At 41.0% G+C, this 16986-nt stretch overlaps 1 protein-coding gene and 1 long non-coding RNA gene across 6 annotated transcripts in view; both read left to right on the top strand.

The window, feature by feature from the left end:
- LOC111650337 (uncharacterized) overlaps nt 1-9592 on the top strand; it is a 49478-nt gene extending 39886 nt beyond the window's left edge. For all 5 annotated transcript variants that reach the window (XR_002760392.2, XR_015436852.1, XR_015436850.1 and 2 more), the window contains 4 exons: nt 2634-2803; nt 6416-6499; nt 7030-7070; nt 8644-9592. This is a non-coding gene — a long non-coding RNA (uncharacterized LOC111650337). The remainder of the gene's footprint in view (nt 1-2633; nt 2804-6415; nt 6500-7029; nt 7071-8643) is intronic.
- An 834-nt stretch (nt 9593-10426) lies between these two features.
- Nucleotides 10427-16986, top strand: part of hsd17b12a (hydroxysteroid (17-beta) dehydrogenase 12a) — a 20884-nt gene continuing 14324 nt past the window's right edge. The window contains exon 1 of the mRNA XM_023400391.2: nt 10427-10719. Coding sequence (XP_023256159.1) covers nt 10542-10719 — 178 coding nt within the window. The 5' untranslated portion in view covers nt 10427-10541. The remainder of the gene's footprint in view (nt 10720-16986) is intronic.

Here is a 16986-nt window from a genome sequence, read left to right as displayed (position 1 = left end):
ATTAAAAGAAAATTCATAAAATATTCTGCAAATATCCAAATAACTTCCGAGTAATTCTTCACCTAGTGTCTTTGACTGTGGGGATTTTAGTAAGAGTAAAAAAAAGATTTTCTCAAATATATACCTTTAAATGTAATTTCTGGACTAAAGTCAAATCCTAATTTTGCCATCATGAAGCATGATGGGATATAAAGACAAGAAAAGTTCAATTCTTCCAATAGGAGCTTTTGAAACTCCTGGTTCATCAGTGTTTTTAAAGGCTGATACCAATGTTTCTACTGACCGCCTTTATTTTCTGCCCTTAAATGTAATTGGTTTAAAGCCAAAAAAATTCAAATATCAGTGTCTCCCCTTAATGTGTATCCAGTCAACAGCAGTGACGTCTCCACGAGTCACAAAACCTTCAGCTGAAACCGCCACTGGTGACGTTGGAGATGGGCTTTAAAGTCTGTTGAGTGAGATCATGTCTAACGAGACGACATTGACAGGCTGGTTCTTTACCTACTGAACTTAAACATTAAATGCTTCAGATCTGCCAGATTGCGGAGATTTGAACTTTTTTATTTTTTTTTTACAAAAGTAAAAACCAGTAGATTTTCTAGTGTGTTACAAATCAGAACTTTTTCTTCAGGACACATGAAAACAAAGACAGATAAAGTTACATTTTTCTAATAATTTCTTTTCTAATAATCTTATATCACAGCTGTTATGAGAAAGATGGGGTTTTAAATGTCCAGTGAACCCCCCCCCTCCATGTTTGACTGAAATCATTTTCTAATGCATCAAAAACACTCACTACACACATACTACAAAAAAAATCTTAAAAACTGCAGGTGGAGTCAGTTCAATAATCTCAAACACACCTAAAGGATGTGATCTACAAAAGCAGGTGAAATTAGATTCTCTGCATTTTGATTTTGCCTCCCAGATGTTTTTTGAAGCTGCTTATCCTTGAGGATGCACGTCAGCCATTTTGTTGTGACCCCTCATTGGGTTGGTAGTCAGGCATGCAAGGGCTTCTGCTGATGGAGAAAAACCCTCTTTTAGAGTCATTAATGTTGTTGTTTAGCACATCGACACATGTTGCTCGGTGTCTGGTGTTGGGGGGGGGTTGGACCTGGCCACAGACGCCTTGTTTGATGAGCAGCACAGTCTCAGTGAAGCCTCCTCATGTCTGACAGAAAATGGCTGACTGTACAGCTGAAGGCACAGAGCTCCAGAGAGGCAGAGCAGCAGCACTCCTGCATCTCACAGGCTGTTTGTTCACAAAGCTTCTGCTAATGGCAAACTCTTAGAAATTACAACTGATGATATCTTAGACAATAAATGTTAGGAAGAATATGTGAATTAGACAGAAAACTCATCTGAACACAGATTATACAACTTTTTTTTTTTTTTATAAAATTGAATCAATGTAGAGATTTCCTTTTCTGGCAAGTCATTTATATTTATGGGCTATATATTACATTTCATTATAAGTAAACTCATCATCAAATACAGCACATAGAGGGACAAGTACGTTGTGCACTGCATGATGAAGGAAACATAAAAGAAGAAAGGAAAAGAAAAATACTAAAACAAACAAACAAAAAAAACACCCACCCAAAATCAGTGACAAACCCTGCATCTTACCATAAACACAGACATACACACATTCACAAAGACATACACACACACACACTCACACACTCTCACACACACAAATATCTTATTATGGGGCTTTTATAAATTTCTATGATCAAAATCCATGGTTTACATTAAAGAGAGAAACTATTAGATGGATATAAGATACAAGACTTTAGAATTTTTTAAGAAAATGTTTAAAGTTAATGACTGAAATATCAGGATCAGACTTTATTCACTAAGTGCATGTGTATATGGAATCTGTTGGTGAAGAAAGAAAAGAAAATTGCACAAACTAATACATAAGTTTACTGGGGTGCTGAGGTTGTGTGTGACGCGTCATGTCCATACTGTAATCAGCAGTTTCCAGTACACTTCATATCAGCTGTAGTGAACTGACTGAGGTCCGAGTAACCGTTTAATTCACTGCACCGTCATTATGTGTGAGTCTTTTTCTGCGTTGGAGAGTGTGTGTGTGCGTCGACTCAGTGTAACAGTGTTATTTTTTTTTTTTGACATGTGCTGTGTAGTAAACTGTTGATGTGTTCTCATTCATTGACACTGGTGTGAGTGTGTGTGTGTGTGTGTGTGTGTGTGTGTGTGTGTGTGTCTCACCGTGACGTGGCAGCAGATGCAGAATCAGTCTTGCCAAAAAAGGGGAACTGTGAGCAGTCTGTCCTGTGGGCCGGAGGGGTTGGAGAAAAGCAGGACACACACTGTTAGTGCCCTGCCCCAAAGAGGAGTCCTGCCCTCGTTACCTGCTCTCACACAGACTGCTTTCTGTTAACTACAGTCCCAACTCCGTGCACGTGTTAAATACTTGCTTTAGGATATAAAAAGCAAAGCATACGTCGCTGTTTGACAGCAGTGAAACTTTTTCCACCTCTTTTTTTCATGACATTTAAGTTATTTGTTTAATGCATTTGTCTAATATTGTCTGAACATGCCACAAGAAAAGTGTGTCCCCTCACTGTTTTTCTTTTCTTTTCTTTTTTTTTTTGTACTCGTAGGACCAAAGTTATGTCCCTGGTAGGGAGGGAGGAGGCAGCTGGAAGCTCCCGTCAGCCAACACCTTCTTCTTTTTTTTTCCAGTAGCACCACCCGAAACCCTGGAAGTCAATCCGGTTTGAGTGGGACACACCCGCCCCTGTGCCCTCACATCCAGGGAGAGTCCGGGGAGGTAAACGGGTGTGACGTTTGCTTGCTTAAGTAGGAATAGGTGCTATTCCTGGAAATGATCATTTCACATGACAACAAAAGGTATTCATCCCAAAAAAAACATGTAACTCCTTACACCTTTCTCACTGCAAAATCAATGAACAAAGGTCCTAATTCAAAACCTTGCTGTATGTGATACCAAGAGGCTCCTAAAGGTAAAAACTACAGCAAAATAAAATGCTGAAAACTGAAAGAAACTTTCTTTATCTGCTAAAATGTTAAAGTAGGATAATATACTATGTTACATTGATCTTTAGTTTGTTTACACTAAATATGTGGAGAAACAATTGATGAGAAAAGACAAGAAGAAAGGAGGAGGTAAAAAAAAGAGAAAGGCTGGTCAAGTTTCAACAAGCACAGAGCAAATGAATCATGTCAGTTGTTGAGAGATCAACCAACCAGCTTGTGTCAGTGAGTGCAGGAACTTTTTGCTCTGGTTGAGCTTAAAAACACATCTGGTTTTACCAGGTTTAACACTTCTTACACCTCGTCAGCACATTTTCATTTCAACCATTTAAGCTGCAACTTGAAAGCAGCAGAATAAATACATTTTATGAATCATCTCGAGATCAAACAATGCAGTTTGGTGAATTCCCACGTTAGTTATAGGGAGTTCAAGGTCCAAAGTTCACATCTGCTGACATTTACTGGTAGATTCTGGGGCAGTTTTTGAGTCTGTCCTCACCAAAAGATTTAGTCCGATGGTTGTAGACAATAGAACTGGATATAATATCGATTTAGCTTAGACTAGCTCGGTGGTTCTCAGACCAGGCTGCAGGAAATCATCAGGGGACCTTGAGGGGGCTTCAGGAGGTTCCTCCTCACATATGGGAAGAATTTTGTTTCACTAATATTTAATCTGAGTTGTTGGGGGTTTGGGACATAAAAACCTTGGACCCCTGTTCTTAAAGATGAGCACACCCTAAAACCTGCACTACAGTCCACATAACATTATACACAGCAGCTGGGTAAATCCTTACCTCAGAGTATTAGTTATTTATCCTAAAACTGTACAAATGTCAAGAGTTTGTCTGATGCAGGTTTTTGACAGCATGTACCGGTGTTAGCATGTCTGCATTAAAGCTGCTGATTGCTTGGACTCAGTTGTCAGTTTATTAGATACACCTAGCTAAAGCTACAGCAGTCCAGTTCAACAGTCCTGCCGTAAGTCCACTGTTCATAAAGGTTATAATGTTCAGCTTGTGTTGGATCTGTCTGAGAAGTGTTGATTCAACTGTGTGATTGTTTTGCAGGATGTAGTCTGTGGTGCTGTGTTGCATTATACAGAGAGGCGTTTCTGTTTAGCCTCAGTGATATAGTGTGGAGAAAATAAAGAAACACCTGTCAGTATAATGCAATACAAACAGCACACATCCTTCAAAATCATCACACAGCTGAATCAACACCTGTTTGAAACGGATTCAACAAAAACTGAACGTTCTAACCTTCATGGAGGAGGATTTACTGCAGATCTGTTGTATGAGACTGACTTAGTTTTGGAGGTGTACCTAATAAAATGGCATCTGACTGTATAAATTTTAAGATCATTAATGATCAGATATTCAGCCACCCCACCCCCCACCCCAAATGTTCATACTGTTATTCATTCACAGAAGTTATCCCATCAGCTGTAGACATCAGATGAGATGTATCTAGGTGACCTTGACAGCGGGTTTGATAGCAGAGTGACGACTTTAAAAACTGCTTTAGTAAAATCATGTCCAAATCTCCAGCATATCTAAGACACGTGACATCTACAGGATCATGTCCAGTTTCAGATCCTGACGCTAATCTAAACATCAGCTCCATCCAGATCAGTGGTCCTAAAGCGTGTGTGTGTGTGTGTGTGTGTGTGTGTGTTCATTTGTCAGTGTGTTGCCTGAGTTTGCTGACTTGGAAGTGAGGTGTCGACCTCGGCAGGCGTCTCACTGGATTGTGCGTCATTTTAAAAATTCCCCACAGTAACTGTGAGGGGGGTGAGGGGAGGATGACGCATTTAAAGGCTCCTATACATGAAATATCAAACTGAGGATTGAATGTAGAACGTTATATAATATATAATATATAATATATTTGATACAGTGTTCAACACAAAATTTTTCATTGGTAATTTACCAACTTAATCATCACAAAAGTGTGAGGGGCGGTCCTGGAGTGTGTGTGTGTGTGTGTGTGTGTGTGTGTTTCTGAGCAGCTGCGTATATATATTTTAAATGAAAGATTTGGCACAGTGTGAATGGCTGAAGTTATATGTGTTAGTGGGGTTTGTTTGTTTATATATGGTGCTGTATTAAAGGGCTATATATTGTGTTGGTACATTTTAAGACATACAGGGTAAATAATGAATGTGACACATAAATGTACACACACACACACACACACACACACACACACACACACACGCTCTATGAGTTGTATAAAGTGGCATTTAAATTGGTTTGAAATTAAACATAAACGTTTAGGAAACAGACACAGTCACTCACACTGACACACCCCTGTCTGCCAAGAGTCGCACACACTTGCAAGTGTATGTGTGTGTGTGTGTGTGTGTGTGTGTGTGTGCGTTTATCATGCTCAATAGACTGAGAGACACAATTGTTCCGACATACAACAATTATATCTAAAGACATAAGGAGACATTTAGATTTTCAGAGCTAATAAATCCTGCTTTGTGTTGCAGAATGTTTGAACCAGTCATTTAAGCTTCATGTTAGACTATGTTGTGTTACTTCTGACAATCTCCCTCTCAAATGTAAAACATATTCCTTGTCTTATTTAACATCTGAGCGAAAACTAATTTTAATTTTATCATGTTTATGAAGCTCGTATTTAGGGAGAGGGATCGCCCAGTTTAAATGTCCAGTCATTTCATTTCTGTTCATTTGAGTTTGGCCTTAACAGAGCAGATGTTTAACTGATGTTTGTTTCAGATTGTTTTTGATGAATTTACATTTTATATGTCCAGGGATGCTTCAACATGTTTATATTAAAGATCAGCTGCAGAAAGAATAGGAGTGTTACATGTGGCGCTGTGTGTGTGTGTGTGTGTGTGTGTGTGTGTGTGTGTGTGTGTGTGTGTGTGTGTGTAAGAGAGAGAGAGTGTGTGTGAGTGGGTGTACATATACATCTGTGTGTCTCCACGTTTCTTTTTGACAGTGAGTTACAGTCTCATGGCATGCATGATACAGAGATGAGTGTGTGTGCGTCTATGCGTGTGTGTGTGTGTGTGTGTGTGTGTGTGTGTGACCATATATCTTATCTTAATTCCTTTTAATTTTTTGATTGTGACGTGAGACTTTGATCAGACTGTATAGACCTGAAGAAATTTTACATGTGGAAGTATTTGGCGTTTTATTGTTAATTTTTTTGCCTGCTTCTTAGTGTGTGTGTGTGTGTGTGTGTGTGTGTGTGTGTGTGTGTGTGTGTGTGTGTGTGTGTGTGTGTGTGTGTTGCCTCTTCTCTTTCCAAATCAGAACGAGGCGGAGTGTGTGTTTCTCTGTCTGTGTGTGTGTTAACCTTGTTGTTGACCAGTTGGGTTTAAAGTTTCGTTTTGTCTTTATTTGTTTTCTTGCAGGATAAACAGATGAACAGGACGATGTGACAACAGCTGTATACGTTCAACACTGTTCACTCAGCTGGATGTGATACACACATACAGGTGATTTTATTATATGTTTCATGTTATATGATACAAAAACAAATTACAGTCAGTAACTTATACTGTAAACTGCATAAGTTAAGTTCAGGCAAACATGAATTCTACTTTATGTTCTAAATTAGCAGCAGAAAAACTGTTAAATATAATTTGACGAGAGACACAGCTGATGTGAAAAAATATCCATTAGGCCTCATTTTTTTAAGGTAGAAACTCATATATTTAATTTCATATAGACAAATTACTGCGGGTCATTTCTCTGCTCCCAGTTTTCTAGCATTTTATTAATTTAAGTTTTTCAAATTAAAACCTATAATACTGTATATATATATCTTATATGTATCTATATAGATATATATATAGCATATATATTTTGTAGGCATCTTAGCTATTGAAACCTACTGATATTTGCTGTAATGTTTCACTCATCTTTATCAGCCCATAAATATGAAAATATAAGATATTTAAAGGTTCAAATATGACTTTTGTCTAAAGAATAAAACTGGACTCATTTCAGTTGTGTGTGTCCTCAGATGCAGCTGCTGCAGATGTGGTGCTGGGATCAGATAGGGCTGTAAGTCTGTAATAAAAAAAACACAAAAAAACATATAAATCATAATTGTAAACGTTTGTTGTGTTATTACTGGGAGGCTGCACTCAATATGTGTTGGTTGTCAGATAGTTGTAATGTTTTGGATATGACTCTCTGGGCAGGAGCTGTCATTTTGTGGAGGTAAGGAAGGACAGTTAGGTGTGAATTTATTGGGGTCCTGCTGTGACTCAGACCCAGAAGGTTTTTTTCTCCGTTTTTACTCCTGGATATCTGGACTGTGACGGCAGATCTCTGGATGTGTAAAACGGGGATTAGGCTGCATGTTTGCTGCGTTGAAGTTGCTGGGATGCTTCTTCAGGAAAGTTAGTCTTCAGGCTGAGAGGAGCACGTTGTGTCACAGACGTTAGCGGTGAATATGATCAGCTCAGAGGGCAGAAACGGGGCTCAGAGTGGTCAGTGCAGGGTGGACAGTGGTGTGTAAAGGACGGGGGAGGAGTGTGCTGCTCGCTGCTCTCTGCCACATTTGTGTCTGATGCTTGTACAGATGTGGAAACAGCTGTGGAGGCCATAAGTCGATCATTTACATGTGACAGGTTTTGTAATAAGTGTTTCAAGGGAGGGGGTGTTCTGTGTGTCGCTGTCCACTTCTGTGGTGCTGAAATGTGCGGTTCCGCACCACGGAGGTGAACAGCGACACATAGAAGACAATTAAAAGAAAAAGAAAACACGGTAACTGACTGTGGTCTGGAAAAGTCCGTGTATAAACTATAAAATTGACAACAACATTTCAGCTCATATTAACATAATTTCTGAAAACAATGTGGTTGAAATCAGTGATGACAGTCGGGATATTTGTTTATTCTTTTTAGTGAGCTGAGAAATTATCAGCACAGAGGAAATATTAATCCTGATGTGATTATTTTCCCCTGTTAAAATTCTGGTAATTACTGCTCACCTTAAAAACTTCTGTTTCATGATTATCAATATAAATAAAACACGGTGGGGGTAACAAATGATTTGTCACGTTGCAGGGTCAAAGTGGACGGTCGGATTAGTCTGTGTGTGTGTGTGTGTGTGTGTGTGTGTGTGTGTGTGTGTGTGTGTGTGTGTGTGTGTAGGGAAGATGGGGCTAGTGTTGACTGATAAGGTGAGAGAAAGAGTGTGTGTAAGTGTGTATATGTTGAGAGGAGGGGCAGAAACTTAAATGTGGGGAAAGCTTTGTGTTGTCGTGGCATTTAATGGGAAGTGGTGTGTGCGTGTGTGTGAGTGTGTGCTTGTGTGTGTGTGTTTTTAGGGCTATCGATACTAGGAGGGGTAATTATACTTTTCGTGCACGCAAAACCAAAACAGTAGTTTGTGGTGTTGTTATGGGACAAGCTGGTAAAAAATAGAGAGAAATATCCAGAACTTTGGGTGTGTTTGAAATTAAAATAATAATAATAATAAATCTGAATCCTGTGCGTTAAAAGGCGGTGATGTTGTGATATGTTTGTGCACTTTCTCTTCAGATCACACACACACACACACACACACGTGGAGATTTTCACAGGGAATTTGTTCACAACTAAACCCACATTTTCTCTCTTGTTTCCAGCTGTTGGACTGCGAGGACACGACCTTAGAGTGGACTCTCAGAAACGTCCCGTAGGAGTGTGTGTATGTGTGTCTGTTTGTGTGTAGCATTTGTGCAATTTCTTTCTTTCTTTCTTTCTTATTTTTTTGATTGTTATTTTGTGTCATTTTGTTGGTTGTGTTACACTACACTGAAATGCTGTGTATTTGCTGTTTACTGGGAAAATATTTGTGTGCTAAAAAACAAACAAAACAAACAAAAAAAAAAACAAAACCCAAAAAACTAGGTCCACATTAGAGGCTGTAAATTGATGTATATCATTTTTTATTTTAGATGAATTTGTAATATTTGCTGTGCACTGAAGCCAGAATTCAAAATGTGGATTTTTGTGAGGATTATTTTGTGAAAGATTTTTTGTAAATATACATTTTTGAGCTGCACATTGTTACTGTGACTGAGTGACATCTGGTCAGTGATATGTTTAATTTCATCCCGTTTGAAATTGTTACACAACTTGCTGCTCCCTGCTGCCGGTGTCACGTTGACTCCGGTCTCTCCACTTGTGTCAAAGAATGCGAGCAGCTGCGTGATGACTGTCAGCGTGTAGACACAGTTTCATACTCCTCTCCCTCTGTTCAGTACATGACAGGCTTTGCCTTGTGCCACACAGCCTCGGTTTGTCAGGATTTCATGTTTAGTTTGGGTGTGTGTGTGTGAGAGAGAGAGAGAGAGAGAGAGAGAGAGAGAGAGGCAGAGGGAGAGGGAGCATGGCGGCTCAGGGGTGTGTGTTGCAGACTTTTGCAAATAGCCTCTCTGGGTCGGAGTGGGGAGCACACACTGCTGAGGAGAAAATCGTGACAGTGGTTTGTGCTGAAACATCCTGCATCTGAAAGCGTGACTGACTTATTCATGTGCATAGAAATGTTAAAAAAAAAACATAAAAACAGTGAAATAAAGCGATGGAAATCCACATGTCTGTCTCTGTATTTATGTAACACACATCACATCTCATCTCTCTCTCTCCTCAATGTTTTGAAAGGGGAACTTACTACGATGGGTGCAATCTCGCGAGAGTCTGAAAAGCAAGCTGTTGGGCTGGGGATTGTAGTTTTTTTTCCTTTTTTGGTGGGGAGTCTGTACTTCATCATGTTGCGACAGAGGCGAGCGTGGAAGAGCTTATCTGGCGCGACACGAGTGAATCTCAGCGCCATGATGCCCCGCTGCACCTGCCTCTACATTTTTCAGTGGTTATCAGCAGTATGATGCAGACTGCATACCTAAAATAGACGAGTGACTCACATCTAGGTGGGAGCAGGCTGACCTCACAGACTGGCATCACTTTAGCCAACAAACTGCCTCCAAACGCTCTCCGAGGGGCGGGAGGACGCGCACATTTTTCACCAATGAGAGCATCCTTTCATTCATAAAGTGGTATGGGCAGTTTTTTTTCGAAAGCGTGGGTTTGGAGGGTTTCATAATCCTGACTGAAACTGACAAACCTGTTCTGGCGAGAGCCAATGACAGACCTCGGATGGGAGCTGCCGTAATGTTTGCCCAATCGCTCCTCATCCCGGTCTCCCTTTGACCCACCCTGCTTCATACAGAAAATCGAATGAATGGGGGAAGCTGTGGAGGTGATTGACATGCAAATGCACCAACCGGCGGGGCGGATCCTCCGAGAGACAGCTGCCGCAGCCAGTGAGGAGCAGAGGAGGGCGGTGCAGAGTAGGAGGTGGGCGGTGCACTTTAAATCAGGCTAGACAAGTGTTGGGGGAGTTGGGGGAGTGTGTGTGATGCTACAACCTCCTTATAAAGGGACTCTCTCTCACGTTGTGGCTTGGAAATTAGAGCACATTGCCTAAAATTGAGGTCTCCACATACACATTCTCACACACGCCGAGTCACCGAGAGCCGCTGCCATGAACTGGATGAACGCTGAGGAGATGCTCCGCAGGGCCGAGACGCCTCTCTTCTGGGTCGGCGCGTTAACTGTGGCCTCCCTGGCGCTGTGGCTGCTCTACAGGCTGCTCTCAGGCTTCAGGATCTGGGTCTTGGGAAATGGGCAGCTGCTCTCTCCGAAGCTGGGCAAATGGGCAGGTGAGTTGGGTCACATCAGTTTTCACGCCATCACGGTCACGAAGAGGGCAGCTCTTAAGTAAAGGCAGGTGGACTCGACGTGCAAACACCAAAGTGAGGTTATTGAGCTCAAACTTCACTTTGGCACAAAGACCGGCTGCATTCTGGTGCGTTTTGTGTGTATGTGTGTGTGTGTGTGTGTGTGTGTGTGGCTTAATTCAAGGGGAGGCTAGTGTTGCGTAACAGGCGCAGGTAAGCAGCTGTTTGACTGACAATATAATGGTCCTTATTAGCTCAATTGGGTTTTTTTTTCTCGCGTCAACCACAGCACCGTCTGCTGCCAGGGGCTCCAATCAGCGTTTTCACCCACAGTAGCAGCGGTAGGGGGATGCCCCACATTGGTGAGCCAGGAGCCAAATTGCGCAGGCTATGCGCACTTTTCAGAGAGCTGTTTTATGTGGGTGAGCTCTCAGCCAGCGCACTACTGAACCACATTAGCCCATCCGCATGATGTAGGACAAACCCATATGTTCAATTTAAACGTGACCTACATCTAGATCATTTTCAGAGCTTTAGACTTCTTAAAAAAAAAAAAAAAAAATGTCACATTGTTGCAGTTTGTCCAACATTGAGACTCTTGTGTTAATGACTTTGTGTATTAACACATTCAGGCGGTGTTTTGCTTTTGCTGCTGTCGTCGGGTTCTCCCTCACCATTCCCTCATGTCACATTACCTGTCCCATTCCGTTTGCCCTACATACTGTTAGATGAGATTACACTGTCCTTAATTGGATTGGACTCCGTATAATTCACTTTTTCAACGTGCTTGGCAAAACAGGAGCGAGTTGCCGGTCAAATCTAAGTGTATTTTGGTTTTGTAGCGACTAGTCTCATAGGAATCGCCCTGCCATGGCTTGACCCACTTCTCCAGTCTCCTATTTGGCGAAGACTGCTGCGTCTGGAGCCTCTTGCTGCGCAATTTGCCGAGCGCTCTCCGTTGCATCGGGATAGGTTGATAACCCCCCAACCCCCCCACCCCCCTTTATTTCTAATACCCCAAAACCAGGCGATCCGGACGAATTGAATCCTTGTTGTCGTTTTTTTTTTTTTTTTTTTTTTTTTTTAAGTGATTCTGCTGGAATATGCGGAGGAATACCGGTGCACACCGATGAGTCATGCGCTTGTTACTCGCTTCGTCATCCATTGGTCATATAGAAATTGTGACCCCCCCCCCACCTTCGCCACCCCCAGTATGTCAGATATAGCTCAAAATACGTAACCAGTAACCAGCAATGCTCCCTTGCTGCAGTTTTCTGTTGTATCATGGGTAAATGTAGTCCCTGTGATATTTTATTTCACAACTCATTTTCAAAAGTGTAGGAGATGCTACACCCGTGGTTTTTTAGAAAGGATTCTTGTTTCCCATGAAAACTGCTGTCCACTTTTTTCACACATTTATTCTTGTAAAGCCTTTTTCTTCAGATGTGAACTTCACTGCCTCTCCCTCGAACCAGTTTCTGCCACCAGTCCAGTCATGTCAAGTCTCTGAAGCTCATTTTCAATCACAACCGTTGGAACCTTGACAGGAAGTGAACAGGTAGACGGGGTTGGAGTGGAGTGGTGGTGGGATGAGGTGTCCTCCTCAGCTGGTTGTACCAGATGTGCAGGTCTGGCCAGGTTAGGAAGTGGTGTGATTTTTTTTTTTTTTTTTTTTCTCGCACATGCACTTGCGTCAAGTCTTGCTACTCCCTGTCTCCACCTTGAACTAAAGAACAGAGGCACCTGTTACAACACGTTAAACTTCCTCCAGCCATTCAATAGGCTTTGTATTGCTCTTTATATTTATACACGATAAACAACAAGAGTGCAATTCTGTAAGTCCTATTGAGTTGCGGTGTTTAGCTGCTCTATAGAAACGGCATGAGACTGAGTTTGTAGGATTCAAGTTTAGTTTCTTCCACATCTCCCCTCAATCTTTTCTTCCCCTCCTTAGCTGTGCAGCTGTATAATATCCCAGGTCAGAGTTTAGCACAAACCCCCTGTGTTTATCCTGGCAGTAAATGTTGAGTGATATAAAGCTTGAAATGTTTTGCCTTAGGAAGTAGCTGTAAATCAATTTTCTTTTCTTTTTAAATACACCATTTCAGTAAATGTTAAAGTTGGATTAAGTCATTTGCAATCCGGTTTGTATTTAGACTTGTAGTTACTGACTTTGTGTGATAATCTTGGCCAGTCAGACAAAGATATAGTCATACCATTTCATGTCACCCTTAGTATAAGTCCTTCTCCTGACTTGCTTTCTAGGGACATGCTTTCAGCAGGTGGCTGGTATTTCCTGGTCAGACAGGTTTGTGTATGTTTGCCTAGTAAACACTAAAACCGACTGGATTACATAAGACTTTTTTTTTTGTAAGGCCATGGAAACTTGCTTCTATTTAATGTTAGTTTTAAAATCTTTACTTTGAGGATAGTAGTGTTTTCACGTTATCGCTGGACGCCTTCATGTCTGTGCTGGGCTGAAGCTCCACAGTCTTTGCATGCAGAGCAGAGCAGAGCAGAAAAGGGATCTCTGTGGAGTTTCTCTGCCAATGACTGGTCTTCCCCTTAGTGGATGGGACTCCTAGTGGCAAAACAGGAGCACTGCAGCATGAGTCAAGGCGGCTTCCCCAGCCTCTCTGCTGCACTGTGCATCAACACACACACACACACACACACACACTCTCACCCTCCCTTCCTCCTGCCAGCCCAATCCATGTCTGCAGCTCAGTTTTTCTTTTTTAAAAAGAAAAAAAAAACCTTGAGTAAGGGAATGGTTGTTCTGTGGAGCATGACACATTTTTATCTGGCAAGATATATTATTATTTTTGTTTTTGAAAGACCAATGGATGCATCAGAAGAAAGGGAGATTCCTAAATGTTTTTTTTTTTTTTTTTTAAGTGTGCAGGAATCTGGCTTTAATATTTAATCTTTGAATTCACCCTTGCTAGTATTTCATGTTAATCTAGCAGATTTTTTTAATTTTTTTTATTATTATTTATTTATTTTTTATGATGCAGTGTTCAATATTTATGGTTTTATTTCTAGTGGAGCAGCTTTTCACTCTAATCTGTAGTAGTGCTCAGTTTTCTCCTGCGCTCCCTCCTCCACTCTTAGCCCTCAGCATCCCATATTATATAAGTGTGTGTGTGTGTGTGTGTGTGTAAAACTCCATTATAGGGAAGTTATTTTTTTTTTTTTTTTTTTTTTTAATGGTGGGGGAACAGTGATGTGATATGTGCCTTACAATTGCCGCCCCCCCCCCCTTGACATTAGAGTTTATTGAGAAAATGGTCCTATTATATAAGAAGGATGCAGCCATTCATCAGTACAGCACAAGAGTGACAAAGACTTGGGTCAGCACTTACGCAAGAATTTGGTTGAGTTTGATTTGGCTTTGGAGCGTGTGAGTTTATCAACACAGGCTGGAGGCAGCTGAGAGTTTCAGTACGGCGTTAATTATTAGAGAATGATTTTCAGTGTGTGTTTTATGAATAGGTATTAGGCTTCATTCATGGTAAGGAAAATGCACATATGTGAATGAAATTTATCTCTGTACAATTCAACTGAGGCAGGGTCTCCACTTGTTCATCCTTGTGAATGTGCTTCCCCCTAGTGCTTTGTATGAGAGAGAGAGAGAGAGAGAGAGAGAGAGAGGGAGTGTGTGTGTGTGTGGGCGGGGAGAGAGAGAGGGGGAGAGAGAACACTGCTGTTCATGTGATGAACACGCTCTGTGACACGTGCCAGAGCCAGGGATGCTGGGTAAAAAAAAAAAAGTGAGAGAAAAAAAATCCTCTGCATCTCCCTCATTTCAAGCCCTTCTCAATCCTCCCCCCTCCCTCACTCACTCCATCGCACCCAGCTCTCCATCGTGTGTGTGTGTGTGTGTGTGTGTGTGCGTGTGTGTGTGTGTGTGTGTGTGTGTCTTTTGTACAGTACCCTCTTCATCAGAGCATGCTGTTCTTTTCCAGTTTTATTTTTCTCACGTCCATTTATTGCCCACTAACCTCAATAATGACCTGTGCAGATATTATTTTATCAATAAGCAAGAAAGTTGTCAATTTGTTTATTTTTTTACCAAAAAAGAACCTAACATTAGTAATGCAGCTTTACAAACTCTTAGATATGCTGTTCTTTGTCATATGACTGCTTAGACTACATGCACCACTTGAAGACATTACTTTGCGATTGGTCAACTGTCTTAAAACAAAATGTGAAATAAATGGTCTAGGGCTGCTGCTAATTATTTTTATTATCAATTAGTCTGCCAGTTATTTTCGTGTTTGGTCTACAGAAATCCTCAAAGCCTAAAGCGTGATCTTCAGTTTGCTTGTGTATCCAATCATCAGTCTAAAACCCCTAGAGAATCACAATTAAGGTCATAGACCAAAATTGCTACAAATTATGATTTGAGAAGTTGAGACAAAGGAATATTTTGCATCAAAAAATTACTTAAAAGATGAGTTGATGATGAAAACAGTTAAGTCAGTGGGTTTATCTGAATGATCATTTTAGCTGACATGGTCATTTCGAAGCCTTCCCACTGACAAATGAATTGAAATGCCTTTGCAAATCAAGATAATATTGAGTGATGATGTAAACTGCTAAAACACAAGAGCTCACAAAATACTTATCTGCATATTTTTTCCTTGGTGTGTAGAAAAAAAAAATATATATATATATCTTTTTTTTTTTTTTTTTTTTTTTTACTATGAACTTGTTTCACTTAATCCAATGTTTAACTCATTTTCCAGCCTCGTATCTTACACATACACAAGTACAAGGTGAGCATCCAGTGCGATTATGAAGAAGCTGTTCAGACATGTTACCTAATCACATAATACTGGACCACCAGCATATTTGGAGGGAGTTAGTGGTTTATTGCTTTCTTTAAAGTGACACCACCTTTACAATGGTTGCAGTCCAACATGCCAGAGAGGTGGTTTGTTCAGTTGTGAGTATCTGTTGAAATAAACTTTAAGGTCTTGGCAGGCTGTCAGTGCTTCCAGGACAAACAATGTGTGAAGTTATGTACTGATCTAAGTCATTACCTAACCTTTGTGAAAACAACATCCCTCACCTGAGGAGAGTCTGTTGGAAGAACACAGGTTGTGTTAGATTGTGTTAACATTGTCAGTTTTGGTTCAACTTTGTGAAGCTGACTGGCCTTAGTTTGTGATGTGGTTTGTCTGTTAGTTCCTGATGGATGAAATGTCTGTTTTTTTTAGAGTAGGGATCAGCAGTATAACAATCACGGTACATTGTGTATTTGTTAGTTTGTGTTTCAGGTCATCATCCACCTGATTTTAAGTAGACACAAGTCTTTTTGAATAAAAGTTAAAGAATCATTGCATTTGTAGAGGATCCACCACTTAAAGTCCTGTCACAAACACAGCGATGTAAATGATAGTACAAGAGGCATTTTCTGTCATGCACCAAGCAGGTTTTCATGATCCTCCACCAAAGACTCCAGCAGGTGATTTCACTGATTAGCACCTCTTGAGCCGGTGAGGACGGACTAATAAAGTGAAATCACCTGCTGCAGGCTCTGTTTGAATTGAAAACCTCCACACAGTACAGTCTGTTCTTGGAAGCACGTGGACAAACTGTGAAGTTTGTTTCCTGCTCAAAAAAAAAAAAAAAAAAAAAATCACCTTGTCTCAATCCAAGTAGTTGTGGAGAAAGAAACTATCGATTTTTAAACGAGGCATGTGACTGACTGACTGAGGGGGGGGGGGGACTATTTTTGCTCTGTACCCAAATATAGATGCCGCTTCTATCTTGGGCCGCTCTGAAGTACATGTTCTCTTTTTCTGTCTTTCACCCTCCCTCCCCTCATTTCTCCCTCTCCCCCTCCCCCTGCCCGATCAAGCTTTATTTTTGTCGACTTTTATATTACCCATGTGACTTATCTCCCCTGCTATTTAAAGCAGTGTGTGTGTTTGTTTGTGTTTGAATGTAGAAGGTAGGTGGATGGAGAATGGGGTGTGTGTTTGGGTGAGGGGGTAGGAGGGAAGAAGGGAGGGGGGGCTGTCTTTGGATCTTCTGCTGCATCCCTCCCTCCTATCTTTTTTTTTTTTTTTTTTTTTTTTTTTTTTCTCCCTCCCTCTGAGGTAGGAGGGGCTGCTCGTTGATAGGCGAGTTTGGGGTGCGACAGATTACATAACAGTACGTAACAAGAGCGGGGCATACAAGGACCGCAGTCTCTCCTCACTGAGAATCTTAATTGGGGATTTGGTGGTGGTGGGGAGG

The sequence above is a fragment of the Seriola lalandi genome, unplaced genomic scaffold, assembly GCF_002814215.2.
Source record: "Seriola lalandi dorsalis isolate HSWRI2012SDOR001 ecotype SW California unplaced genomic scaffold, Sedor1 jcf7180002052274, whole genome shotgun sequence".
Lineage (NCBI taxonomy): Eukaryota > Metazoa > Chordata > Actinopteri > Carangiformes > Carangidae > Seriola > Seriola lalandi.
This window is presented reverse-complemented; position numbering and strand designations above follow the sequence as displayed.